At 46.1% G+C, this 14,533-nt stretch overlaps 1 protein-coding gene across 1 annotated transcript; it reads left to right on the top strand.

Annotated features, from left to right (window-relative positions):
• Window positions 1-5,696: 5,696 nt before the first annotated feature.
• LOC123439866 (UDP-D-xylose:L-fucose alpha-1,3-D-xylosyltransferase MGP4-like) lies at window positions 5,697-13,384 on the top strand. The gene is given in 12 exon segments (XM_045116503.1): window positions 5,697-6,212; window positions 6,297-6,458; window positions 6,532-6,747; window positions 7,290-7,340; window positions 10,521-10,719; window positions 10,771-10,883; window positions 10,885-10,936; window positions 11,332-11,441; window positions 11,443-11,587; window positions 11,695-11,860; window positions 12,592-12,664; window positions 12,838-13,384. Coding segments are annotated over 12 exon segments (2,013 nt in total). The 5' UTR covers window positions 5,697-5,744; the 3' UTR covers window positions 13,096-13,384.
• Window positions 13,385-14,533: the final 1,149 nt, after the last annotated feature.

The following is a 14,533-nucleotide window of genomic DNA, read 5'->3' as shown; positions in this document are numbered from 1 at the left end:
TTATTTATCGAAAAGGGCTACAAATGATCCCATATATTTGTGGGTTATCAAGACCTTTTTCTGGCATCGCTACCGGGGAGCAATAGCGTGGGGGTGAATATTCTCGTGTGTGCTTGTTTGCTTTAACACTAAGTAATTTTTATTTTCTGTTATTAGTTGTTTTCTATCTTTAGTTATGGCTATGGAACACGAAACACCAAAAAAATTAGTTGTAGTTGCTACTCATGGAGATGGGGAACCTCTAGGATCAAAAGTATGTCTAGAGGGGGGGGGGTGATTAGACTACTTGACAAAATAAAAACTTAGCCTTTTCCCAGTTTTAGTTGTGGGATAGTTTTAGCAATAATGACTAGTCAAATTCACCCTACACATGCATATCTAAGATTATAGCAGCGGAAAGTAAGGTCATGCAAATGTAATGTAGAGGGTAAGGTAGGAAGATCAAACTCAAAGGTTGACACATCAGTTTTTGGCATGGTTCCGATAGGTGGTGTGCTACGGCAACAAAAGTCCTTCCCCGGCAACGGCGCCAGAAATTCTTCTTGCTACTTCTCAAACAACAGCGCCAGAAATTGACACGTTGACGGAGACTTGCTTGCATTGGTTTTTCCCTTGAAGAGGAAAGGGTGATGCAGCAAAGGAGCAGTAAGTATTTCCCTCAGTTTGAGAACCAAGGTATCGATCCAGTAGGAGGGTCTCGTCAAGTACAGAGTACCTGCGCGAACACAAACGAGCTTGCACCCAACACTTCAAAGGGGTTGTCAATCCCTTCAAGATTGTTTGCAAAGTGAGATATGAAGGCGGAAAGTGCAACGAAGTAAAAAGTGTAAGGCTGAAAATATGGTGTGGAGTAGACCCGGGGGCCATAGTGTTCACTAGAGGCTTCTCTCAAAATAGCAAATATCACGGTGGGTGAACAGATTACTGTCGAGCAATTGATTGAACCGCGCAAAGTCATGACGATATCTAAGGCAATGATCATACATATAGGCATCACATCCGAGACAAGTAGACCGATACTTTCTGCATCTACTACTATTACTCCACACATCAACCGCTATCCAGCATGCATCTAGTGTATTGAGTTCATGACAAACAGAGTAACGCCTTAAGCAAGATGACATGATGTAGAGGGATAATCTCAAACCAATGATGAAAACCCCATATTTTTACCCTTGATGGCAACAACACGATGCGTGCCTCGCTACCCCTTCTGTCACTGGGTGAGGTCACCGCATGCTATGAACCCAAAACCAAGCACTTATCCCATTGCAAGAATCATAGATCTAGTTGTCCAAACAAAACCCACAACTCAAAGATAATTACAAGGATATGAAATCATGCATAAGAGAGATCAGAAGAAACTCAAATAAGATTCATAGATAATCTGATCATAAATCCACAATTCATCGGATCTCGACAAACACACCACAAAAGAAGATTACATCGGATAGATCTCCATGAAGATCATGGAGAACTTTGTATTGAAGATCCAAGAGAGAGAAGAAGCCATCTAGTTACTAGCTATGGACCCGTAGGTCTATGGTGAACTACCCACGCATCATCAGAGAGGTCATGGTGTTGATGAAGAAGCCCTCCGTATCTGAATCCCCCCTCCGGCAGGGCACCAGAACGTGCCCCAGATGGGATCTTGCGGAGACAGAAGCTTGCGGCGGCGGAAAAATACTTTCGAAGATCTCCTGATTTTTTGTGGAATTTTTGGGGATATATAGGCGCAAAACCTAGGGCAAAGGAGGTCGAGGGGGCCCACAAGCCTGTGGGCCGCGGCCTCCCCCTGGCCGCGGTGAGGGGGCTTGTGGGGCCCCTGGGGACCCCCTGCCTTGGCTCTCAAGTCTCCCGATCTTCTTCTGTTACGAAAAAATCTTTTTGGGGATTTTATTCCGTTTGGACTTCGTTTCAAAATCTCCTCTAAAAGGGGTCAAAAACATGGAAAAATCAGGAACTGGCACTTGACACTGAGTTAATAAGTTAGTCCCAAAAAAATATATAAAAGGCATGCAAAACATCCAAAGTTTGACAAGATAATAGCATGAAACCATAAAAAAATTATAGATACGTTGGAGACGTATCATGGTGCTATCGTACGTCCATGTTAGTGGATACTTCAACCCACGGAGGGTAACGACTGCGAGAGTCCACGGAGGGCTTCACCCACAAGGGGTCCACGAAGAAGCGGCCTTGTCTATTCCACCATGGCTTCCGTCCACACATGGTAGGTCTTCACGAAGTAGTCGATCTCCTTGCCCTTACAAATTTCTTGGTTCAACACCACAACACGACGTAGGAGGCTCCCAAGCGACACCTAACCAATCTAGGAGGCCTCACCCTCCAAAAGATAATAGATGCGGTAGAACAATGAACTCCTTGCTCTTGTGATTCAAATGATGGTCTCCTCAACACTCAATCACTCTCTCATAGATTTGGCATGGGTAGGAGAGATTGATCTTGTGGAAAGAAACTTGGGGAGGCTAGAAATCAAGTTTCAAATGGTTGGATTGGAATCTCCTCATCTCAACACATGAGTAGGTGGTTCTCTCTTTAGAAATATGGATTTGGCAAGTGTGTGTGTTCTGAGTGATTCCTCTGCGACTGAGAGGAGGTGGATGGGTATATATAGGCATCTCCCTAAATCAAACCGCTACAACATTATTGCCCAACTCGGTGACACCGAAAAGATTCTCGGTGGTACCGAGTTGCACTAAATGTGGCAACTTTTGAATTATCGGTGAGACTGATATATGAATCTCGGTGGTATCGATGCGATGACCTAGACCAGTTTCCAAATCTTGGTGAGACTTATTCCAATCTCGGAAATTCGGATTCTTGGAATTTTTTCAACAGAAAGTTGGTCACTGAATCTCGATGGCACCAATAGGAAAGTTGGTGGTACCGATAGATTAGGGTTTGCCAAAGGATCTGTCTGGTGGAAAATCGGTAGGGCCGAAATGGAATTTTTGGCGGCACCGATTTTGATGTGTAGGCTTTGGAGAGATTTTTGTAAGAGAAATGTTGAGTATTTTTTGTGGCTATCTCTAAGCACTTGAGCAACCAATTCATCATAATACCTCACCCCCTTTTAATAGTATTGACTTTCCTATGGACTCGAAAGTGATTTCTCGCAAATATAAAATGTAGAGTCCGCTTGCTTGAAGGTTGGCCAATCCTATTCCTTTCCTTACATCAAGGGGTTTCTCCTCACAATTCTTTACCCAATGCATCTTTGAACTTTTATGAAATATACTTGGATAGAATCATTAGTTCAGTGATACATATGTTGTTATTAATTACCAAAAGCACCTTAGGGAGTAATTGTGCTTTCGTACTCGGACGGGCCGGATCGAAGCAAGTGTTTCGACTAGGATAGGTTGGGCTTGGCCCGGGATGTGCTTGCGGGTCTCCTCATGGGTATGGTGCTCGATGGTGGTGGTCGTGTTAGCATTGTGTTGGTGCACAGATCGACGTTGATGACCTCGTGTGAGCTCGCGTGGCCAAGGGCTGGGACTGGCTCACCGACGACCGTTATCAGTCTCGGAGTCGTGTCCCTCCCAGGCCATCGGGATTGGCTAGGGACGCAGGTGTTGGTGCCTCCTACCTTGGAGGCTCCAACCCAGACTCGGGGACTCATGTTGGGCTAGGAGTAGATAATGTGGCATCACTCTTCCTACCATGCTTGAGTGTGTTGTGATGAGTGCGACACATACTATCCAGCGACGGGGATGCCGGGGTGACGTTCTCGGATGGCAATTAGCATGGTTTCTCTCCAACGAGCATCATTGCGGTGGTGGTGGCGGCTCCCCTCATGTGTTGTGTGGGCAACAGGGAAGTGTTGTGGCGGGTAGCTCAAACTGCCTTCTGTCTCGTGCCGAAATCACTGTTTTGACCTTTTCAACAATCTTTGTCATAAACTAAACTCGACATGAAAGTATTTCATGATCTCGCCCTTTTGGCAATGGCATAGACCTTGGCATTTTCCTAACGCCAAGGCCTTTGGCATTGATGACCTACATAGAAACGCCAGGGTCAGTGGCGTTTCTAGAAACGGGATCTAGCTCGGCATTTCTAGCCTGTCACGTACGCGTGCTCGGCCTGGCAGTTGGCCAGGACAGAAACACTATCTAGCTCAACGTTCTATGTTGGGCAGTAACGCCACGGTCTATGGAGTTGCCAAAAGGGTCAGATCGTGTAATACTTCCCTATCTCGTAGGGCGGCGTCCTGATTTGAATATGGGGATCTAACATCGTCGTGTTCCTCAAGGCGACCTCATGGTGACACGGGTGAGTTGCCGAGCCTTGGCGCCGATGACGGTGGCACCGTGGGTGCCACATTCTTCTTGAAGATGTCACTGTGCTTCTTCTCTTCGTGTCAGGGCTCCGGGTGAAGATATTTGTCCGTGTGGACTCGGCAACGGCAAAGCTCTGCGTTGTTCTCCCTTTTGGGGGCGTTGTTGTGGAGCTTAGGTGTGCTATGTGGTAGAGTGTTGTGTGTTTACTTCTCCTGGTGCTCTTACCGTTGGTAGCATAGTTGCGTACGTTTTGTGTGTGTCGATTATCTCAGAATTGGCTTTTGTAAGAGGGCTACCTCACCATCTTGTATCGTTCAACCGTGTATTTCCTTGGGTGTTGCTTTGTAGGAGCATAAAAGTCTGTTTCGAGACAGTGTGAGTTCTGAATAATTCAGTATGTTCCTCATTTTATGAAGAAGTTTGCTAAACACACTACTCTGTGTTTCCCTTACCCACTTACACACACGATGTTTTCTTGTTATAAGAGCTTCAGCCTTTCGAAATGTAAAACACATACAAAAGAAAAAGCCAATGTTTCATTCATTGTTAATTGATAACTGCTCGGTTGGCTCACGAATAGGAAATTAATAGGCTAATCGATCAATTAATAAATTAATTGAATGATTTATCAATTTATCGGCTACTTGATGACCCTATAAATAAGTATTAATCGACAAATTAACTGGTCAATCGAACAAATTCTTCCGCGGGGTTCCATCTAAACCAACATAATGAAACATCAAAGTTAATCATACTCATTTTGCATCATACAACACCCTACAAACATTGGACCGAGTCAGAAAACATGCACAATACAATTACCTTTGAGTTCAGGAGAACCATTGTACAAGCCAATGTTTTATCTTAATCCATTTTCGGCACAAAATATAATCTAATGTTCTATCTAAATCATCGTAACAACACATCATATTCACGCAAAACATCACATAAACTACCGTTCCTATATTTTCACCTAATAATTGGCATATGCTACTTGCAAAAGCATGATTCACAAAATCCCAAAACACAATAGCTGGACGAGATAAAGAGACCCATGTAGCTTGGTCTCCAAAACACCCCTGTTGTGAAATGTGGATTTTATAACGATAGTCAGAAGCAGGTCCAAGCATGACACATTGACATTGGTGAATATGTACCGTTATACGCACATTCGTCGTCAACTATAGTCCGTAATTTACAGTCAACTAAATAGAATTCTCGAACAAATTCAATGACTAGACTGCCTTTTTATTTTTACCGTTTTCGAAAGTATTTTCGCGAGAAAAAACTCTTGTCAAAGTACCACCAAAGTAGATCTACGGAGGAGCCGTAGATGTATTTTTACTAGAAGAAAAATGGAGAAACATGTGCTTCCTTTTCCAACTTCACAGTCCACACTCAACCCCGCCCCCCCACCACCGGAAACCCCGATCTCCGGCAATGTCACTCCACCAGCGGCCGCACCAGAAGCCGCTGGGAGCCGACTCCCTCCCACTCTCCACTGGCCCCGCCAACGCCGCCCCACCCCGCCCCCTGCCCCTCCTCACGCTCCCCTACCTTCTCTCCCTTCTCGCGCTCCTCCTCCTACTCGCCCTCCTCTTCCCCTGGGGACCGCCCCGCCACTCCGCGCCGTCTTCCCCGTGGCGCTCCTACACGCTCCAAGACGCTGCAGCCTTCGCCGCGGCCTCCGGCAACGGCACCATCATCCTCGCCGCCGTCTCCGGGCCATACCTCCCCTTCCTCTCCAACTGGCTCATCAGCGTCCGCCGCGCCGGCCGCGCTAACCAGGTGCTCGTCATCGCCGAGGACTACGAGACCCTCGAGCGCATCAATGCCGCATGGCCCGGCCATGCCGTCCTCGTGCCCCCCGCGCCCGACGCCCAGGCCGCTCACAAGTTCGGGTCGCAGGTGTGGAGAAATCTCGGTCACCCCCACACCCAAGCTGTTCGATGAAATGCCCATGTGCGTGACTATGCCTGCTCTTGTGTGCAGGGGTTCTTTAACTTCACCTCGCGGCGGCCGCGACACCTGCTGCAGATTCTCGAGCTGGGGTACAGCGTCATGTACAATGACGTTGACATGGTGTGGCTTGCCGACCCGTTTCCATATCTCGTCGGCAATCACGACGTCTACTTCATGGACGATATGACTGAAGTACGTACAATTGTTGTGTTTATCGCTGGGGCAGTTGGACGAATATTTGATGTTGTGGGGATTGTCGGTGCAGGTGAAGCCACTAAATCATTCACATGCGCTGCCGCCGCCAGGTAAGAAGGGGCGGCCATACATTTGCAGCTGTATGATCTTCCTGCAGCCAACAGAAGGGTCAAAGCTGTTGATGAGGAAGTGGATTGAGGAGCTCAAGGAACAGCCCTGGTCGAAGAAAGTGAAATCAAATGATCAGCCAGCATTCAACTGGGCTTTATTAAAGACTACCGGGCAGGTTAGGCAGGGGCATCTGAATCTTTTGTGTAGCATGCAAGTATTAAATTTGAACTTTGTTTTGTTGCATTTGGTTGAACTGGTCGTATGCATTTGTTTATTTGCTTGAACAAATTAGTGGCACATGGTTCCGGTTAATAGGTTCAGGGCTGCTTAAAGTGTAAATTGATTTTCATGTATGCTCTGTAGTCCATGTCAGTTGAAGAACCAAGGAACTCAAATTTTCATATCAATCTGGACCATGCAAAAGGCTTATTTGAACTGTGCACAATCTTCAACAATACTACCCTGTACATTCTTAGAAATAGCGCTGATATTCCTAACTTCTAATATACTCCCTCCATCCCAAAATAAGTGACTCAACTTTGTACTAACTTTGTACTAAAGTTAGTACAAAGTTGAGTCACTTATTTTGGGACAGAGGGAGTATGATTTTTTGTGTGTGCTATCAATGTATCATGTGCTAATGTGTTATTTTGGTTTGACAAACTATCAATATACTATGTGCTGTAAATGGATTTGCCTCTACATGTGCATTGGCAGTTGTTGTGTATCTTATCTTTTTTGCCAATGTTTTTTTCCTTAAGGAAATCGGTAGGGAGAGGTTCGCGTCGATGAGGAACATAACGTAGCGCCATTAGGTGGAGTCATGTTGAACTTGGGCTTAAGTTCTTTGTGTCTCTAATTGTCCAACCAGGCTCAAGTCCTAGGTCGAACAAACTCCCTAGGCCAGTCATGATTGGTTTAAGTTATGTTTATTGTGCAAGGTCATGTTACTAAGAGAGAAGAGTTTGAGTCAGATACCATGCATATGATTCGTACCAAATTCGCCAAGGCCACGTACACGAGGGAGGTGGCGAACACACTAGACACATTAGGTTCACAGAGGTGACAGAGTCATGCTTGACTTCTGCTCAAGTTCTAAGTCCATCAAACTCTCTAGGCAAGTAGGTCACAGTTTAAATCTGTATTTTGCAAGGTTAGGATACTAAGAGACAAGAGTTAGTCTGTATTCAGGCCTCTTTTGGTTCATAGGATAGGAATATCACAGGAATAGGAAATTTGAAGGAAAAGAGATGACATGCATCTCAAATCCTATGAACAGAAACAGGAAAAGAGATGTCATTTGGTTCACATGATAGGACTTTTTTCATTGAGTGTAGGCTAATGTTTATTTTCCTTTGTAATGTGGAGGATAGAACCAATCCTACATAGGAATAGAAATCTATCCCTATAAACCAAAGAGCTCTAAAGGAAATTTTCCTATAGAATTCCTACAAAGTTCCTCCAAGCCAAAGGACGCCTTAGACTAGAAGATGAATACGATATAACTAAGGGATTATGATCTTCTGAGATCTAGGAAGAAGTTATCTTTCTAGTATTTCTTCTATCTTGCATGCCTTATCTCCGTCATGGCAATGGCACCAGAGTGCCAAGCTTATCAACCTTGGCCTCCTGTTATCCAGGTGTACGTGTTATTTGTATTGGGACAAGGCACAATCGGGCAATGTGGACTTGTGGACTTCTGATTACCGAGCGGCTTCAACCTGGCCCTTGCATCGGCCCATCAGGCGACTCGGGGGCGACTAGGGTTTCCTAGTCTGCCGCCACCCCTCCCCTCCCCTCCCTCGCCACTGCCCAAGACGCCCGCATGGGCACCGGTGATGGTGGTGGTGAGGATCCCAGCGCTCCGCCTTCACCTTGCGGTAGATGGCACTCGCAGGTGGTGATCTGGTTGGGGCGCTTGACCATGAGGATGGTGAGCCACTGGCGGTGGCGGTCCGGCGTGGAGCTTCTCCTCTGCGTCCGATTTGGAGGTACCCCTGTTCGTCGGCTCTGGGGTAGGCGGGTTCTGGTGGAGTTGTCTTGGAACTGGTGGAAACTTTTGCCGGTTTCGTCTGGCCCGGTGGCGGCAATGCTTAAGTGCGTCTCTTTCCTCCTTGGGGGCACCGCCAAGGTTCCCTCCTCTCCCACCCCATCCTTGGGGGCGATGCCAAGAGCTTCGTGCCCTCCTTGGAGGCACTGCCTAGGGAGATTTGGGTGCTCGGCTGAGAGATGATGCGGGTGATGTATCTTGGTTGCTTGGGCCTCGAGTTAGAGCAGCAGTGTTGAGTGTTGCAGGTGCTGGTGACCTTCAGGTTGGTGCCTTCCTGGTGGCGGCTTGCGTTGCTCAGTTCTGGCGGTGTGGTGTCTTCGAGCATGGCGGAAGAGGATAGGGTTCCCCTTCCTGGCGGCAGCAGCGTTGGGGAAGCCCGGGGCTCTTGGTTTATTGGCGGTGGGTGGTGTGGCTCTCTTGCTGTTCTTCGCTTCGACTCGGTGCCCTGCTGCCTCCTCCTAAGGCGATTGTCCCTGAAAGCTTTCCCACTCCATTTGGCTGGGCGTGGACAGTGGTGGTGTAGCCAGCGAGGTGTATCCTGAATCCAGGTGGTCGTCCAGTGCCTACCTTAGGCTTTGAGGCCGAAGGTGTTGTCCTTCCCCAAGGTGCTTCTTGGGTCATAATCCCCTGAGCCAAGTGTTGCTGCACCAGCCATGATTCTTAAGTGCCATTGTCTGGAGTGCTTCGCCATCAGCTTTGTTCCCTGTTCTTCTTTTCTCTTAGATGCTTGCTATGGCTGTTGTGTTGTTTGCTTTCTAGTTAGCCCCATTGTATCGGCTCGGCCGTTGTGATTCTGTAGGTGTGTTGTAATTCCTGGCCGGTTGATGGCTTTGTTATTTCAAAGCCGGGCTCATCTAGAGCCTTATGTCTAAAAGAAGTTGTGGACTTCTCGCTTTCGCAATGTGTCATAGTATTTTTGCCGACAAATTTTCTACCATCTAGACAATAGAGTTCGCTGTAGAAACATCAATCGTTTTGTTATGTATATCAAGCAAGTTACAAAATAGCGGATTGGGGCTGGTATAGTAGATAGCTAGAGGACAATTTAGGAAACACCTGCAATTGTGAATAATCCATATGTGATTAAAATTTGACCTTACTGCATGACAAAGTGATTAAAGTTGATCTTTGACCTGATAAGGCTTTGGATATTTGTTTCCTCTTGAAACTGATTCCACTTTGCTCGATCTCCATTTCAATCATCTCTATCTTCATGTGGTATGTTGTCTAAAATCCATTCATTTGATGGTACATATATTCCCTCGTTCCAAAATAAGTGTCGTGGTTTTAGTTCAAAATTTGGAACGGAGGGAGTAGAATATTGCGGATTTCAGTAGCCCTGTAACAATGCAGCATAGCAGGACACAATATCAGAATGATATATCCTGCCACAGTGGCCTGACAGGCGCTAATAGCGGACCCCAAAATCTGATTGGCTGTTCTTGAGTGCTACTTCGACTTGGTAGTGTTAAATGTTTATGACACATTAGCACATTATGTTGGACTGGAGTAACTGTTTGAGCATGGTTTTAGCTTTTTAGCTGTTATCTTTAAGTGGACTTCAATTGACATGTGTTGGTTGTACTAAGCTTTCCCGTGTTTAAAATGTACTTGTTCAGTAATAATCTTTCCAAGGAACTATGTAAAAGGAAGTTCATGTTTACAAACTTCCTTCAAATATAACATATTTACCAGTTTTTTATATCAATAGCCTTGCTGCATTTAAGTTTTAGTTTACATTCTGCAAGTACTTTCTGGAGGCCATCGATGTATATGGAAACAAAATCATGGTACATAACAAAGGGTTTTATACTTTTTTCTCAGAATATTTTCCTGCACGTCGCCTCCACAATAGATAATGTCCTTTGTAAAACTACTTATATAAGATATGCTTGCAGGTGGATGTGTATTTACTACCTCAGTCTGCTTTTCCAACTGGAGGTCTATATTTCAAGAATAAAACATGGGTCAAGGAGACAAAGGGCAAGCATGTCCTTATACATAACAACTACATAACAGGGTTTGAGAAAAAGATTAAACGCTTCCGTGATCATAAACTATGGCTGGTGGATGAACACAGCGACGAGTCACCGCTTGGTAAAATATGAGCAAGCTGTAAAGGCTGGAGTACATCTATCCTAGCTGCAGCATCACAATTCTGTGGATGGTGTCTGCCCAACCAGATGTTGGATGATTTTCCACCCACCACATGGAATTCAACAGTCGAATTTGAACACCAGACCCGCATGCAGAAGACTCCATTTTGTACATCAAGGCCTTCAGCCTCAGGAGCTACGCTTTCTCATGCAGTCCAGTCCATCTTTCTGAAGCGCACTTTTGTAACTGGAAATGGCTGGTCTAGGAAACCAGTAAGATCTTAGGGCATGAATGAAGAGGTTTTGTGGCTATGAATATCGTGCAAGTCCATTGATTATTTCACTGTCTGTATAGCATTGTAATTTTGTGAATTTTACCATTATTACTGTCAAAAAACACAGCATTTTTTGACACTAGATCGCTTGTCAGTACAATTGCTTCTCATCTTTTCTAAAATGCATGCTCATTCCATTGTGGCCGTGCAAGTTTCCATCATTAACATTCTTATCTTTTCGATACCGTCGCACGCCTAAGAATCCAATCTTTTCGTCGAAAAACCGCCTCCAATTATAGTAACAGAATCCCAAGCTAGCGTCGGCGGGAGGGAGCTAGAAACAACTCCTGTTGTTGTACCCTTTCCTTTGATGCCTCCCCCGCTTTGCTTTCCGCAGGAGCAACGCCGTTGCCTTGGCCTCACACAAGGAACACCGGCGACACGCACGCCCCCCACATATACTCCCTCCTAGCCCCCGTGCTTGCATGTGCGCAAGAAACCTCCTTTCTTCTCACCACAGCAGGAAGGAAACCCACCCTCCTACGTCGACAGAGATCAGATCAATGGGCCAGGCCGTCGCCAAGGCGAAGCAAGGTATGATCGTCGACGAACACTAGCTACCGGGCGGCGCGATCTCGGGTCATTCATCTTTGCAAATGCTTGCTGGTTTTGCTTCTGACATGGCTTGATGTTTGTGGTAGAGGCCGGGCGGGCGACGCAGAAGGCCGACAAGGACGGCAAGGCTGTGGCCAACCGTAATGACGCCAAGGAGCAGCTCATTGTGTTTATGGATAACCACTACGATGATATAGTCAAGTCTGCGGAAACCTTCGATCAATTTTACCATGCCATTTTCGAACTCATCGAGTAAGCCTTCTTCTCAAGAGTTAGAGAACCTTTGCTATTGGGCCGGATGATTTTTTTTTTCATAGTCCCTACAGCATACAAATTGGTAGAATGATTTTGTAGTTGAATTATTATGGGATACATGCAGGAGTTGCCATTTGATTCCTAAGCCTTTTCGGATTAAAAGTTCATGCGTGCGTATAAACAGGTACTACTCCCTTGGTGCATACAAAAAAAAAACGACGTTTCCGACAAGTACGCCTTAAGTCAGACATTGGAAACTGTAACCACTGATACTGTATCAAATATATGTTTAGCTTGGGAGCTTGAAAGCCATATGTAGTACTCCCTCCGGTCCATATTACTTGTCGCGCGCTGCTTTAGTACAAGGATCGGAAGGAGTATAGATTTATCTCGAGAAGTAATTTCTGAACATTATAATTTCGTTATTCGCTATAAATATATTGCTGTAGAAACTGTGTTTGTCAAAGTTATATTCTGAAAAATGCGTCAGTGTCCAAAGCGTTACATTCTGGTGTACCCAAGGGAGTAGTGTAGAAAGTTCAAAAAAAAAAGGGAGTGGTGTAGTACTACAGCATTTGGTCAGATTCATAGCATGCCGTCGATGCCCAAATGTTCCTCATCCATTCAGAAGTTCAAACATATTCAGCGAGCCGAAACCGCATCGATGGTGTTTTATTTGAGAAGAAACACGTACCAATTTCTGTCTGTGATTTTGCATTCTGCTTCAGAAAGTTCTGTGAGGAACAAGGGCAGCTGCAGTACAGGATGCCATCCAAAGTGGACCTCGAGAGAGAGTACAAGGTTCGGACACACACCCTTTTGTTTTTCAGAATAAAGGAGGTTCCTCTGCTTTAATCCACATATAGCTTCTCAACAGAGCTTAGAATCTTTCTTTGGTTCCGAAACTTCTGAATTGCCAAAAAAGAAAACTAAACTACTGTAGGTATTAATGATTTTGTTTCCCTCTAGTACAGGCTCTTAAGAATAAGAAGGACGGAGTAGACCTGACCAAGGATCAATTCCACGAGATCACCTCCAAGCTCGTCACGGTGAACAGCTTCAGCTTCGGCAAGGCCGCCTTCGACGTGCTGGTGGTCCTCTTCGGCGCGCCCATGTGCGCGCTCCTCGTCAAGAGGGTCGTCCCGGGCCTCAAGTCCTTCTCCGACGACGTCGTCATCCCGGTGGCCACCTCCGGCGCCGTCGTGTACCTTGCCAGGGCCAACAAGCTCTGAGCCGGCGCGCCGGCGGAAGCGTTACTGCTGCTACACTAGCTCACCACAGGAAAAACAATAATAATCTGTCGAATCATGATAATGCAACTGTCTGGTGGCTCGATCGCGCCCAGATTGCAGAACCTGCAAAGATGATTGAAACTTTTAGTGATATTCCTCTGTTCCTACGTGTGTGTGTGTGTATGCGCGCGCGCGTGGGTCTGTCCACGCCCGTGGCAACGTTGCAGTGGAAACGTTTCCCTCCAAATCAGAAAATGCCATAGTTTAAAAAACCGAACTGGTAATCGAACCGACGAGGATACCGGTTCAGATTTTTACTGGTTGGACTGCCGGTTCAGCGATTCGATTGTCGATTTTTTAAGTAATAAAATAATACATAATTTATTAATAAATTCATCAATCAATTGATACAAAAAATATGTAATCGGAGGTGACCATCGGGTGTTTTCGTCCATCTACTCGGCTGCTTCTGGTGTGGACCCTGAAATGAAGGGAGACAACCGGAGGGAAGCCTAGCCAATTTCATTGGAGCAGAGGGAGATTGAAGTTGTACGAACCAGTATAACCAGGTGGCGGTAGCCCCTCTCCCCTACTGTGAATAGAGGTGGTGCAGATGATGGGTGGGACGCGGGAGTGGCGGCGTGGGTAGAGGGGGGGGATGAATAGGCAACTAACAATTTTAATTTTTTCTTAAACAAATTAAGTTTAGCAATAAATAGATTGTCTAGAAATGCAACTAAGTGAGCAACTTATATGATGCTAGCAACAAGAATAACAAGTAAATAACAAATAAAAATAAAAATAAAAACTAACCACAAGTGGAACCGATGAACATGAGGATGTGTTTTTGAAGTTTCTCCCCTTTGAGGGGAAGTACGTCTCTGTTGGAGCGGTGTGGAGGCACAATACTCCCCAAGATGCCACTACGACCACCGTATTCTCCTCATCACCCTCACACAATGCAAGATGTCGTGATTCCACTAGTGGTGCCCTTGAAGGCGGCGACCGAACCTTTACAAACAAGGTTGGGGCAATCTCCACAACTGAATTGGACGCTCCCAACGAGACCACGAAGCTTCACCATAATGAAATATGGCTTCGAGGTGACCTCAACCGTATAGGATGCTCAAACACCTAAGAGTAACCAAATTTGCGAGGGATTGGTGGGGTGAATCAAATTTCTGTTGGTGGAAGTGTAGATCAAGGCCCTCTCGAGAAAATCCTAGAGTATCAACAAGTTTTGGCTAGCAGGGGAATTAACCAAATAAGCAGGACATCATTCTTAGTGCAGTCGACGTAACCGCTCGCGTCGCCTCCAGGGGGCGATTCGGGAGCCCTAGCCGCCGCCCTTGACCTCCCTCCTCCCCTACTTCCCCGCCGCCGTCGGAGGAGGCCCGCGAGCGAAGCTCGCCCGACGGACGGCGGACGGTGGGCCTTC

Source organism: Hordeum vulgare, chromosome 1H (assembly GCF_904849725.1).
Source record: "Hordeum vulgare subsp. vulgare chromosome 1H, MorexV3_pseudomolecules_assembly, whole genome shotgun sequence".
NCBI lineage: Eukaryota > Viridiplantae > Streptophyta > Magnoliopsida > Poales > Poaceae > Hordeum > Hordeum vulgare.
The sequence above is the reverse complement of the archived record's forward strand: the minus strand, read 5'-3'. Positions and strand labels throughout refer to the sequence as shown.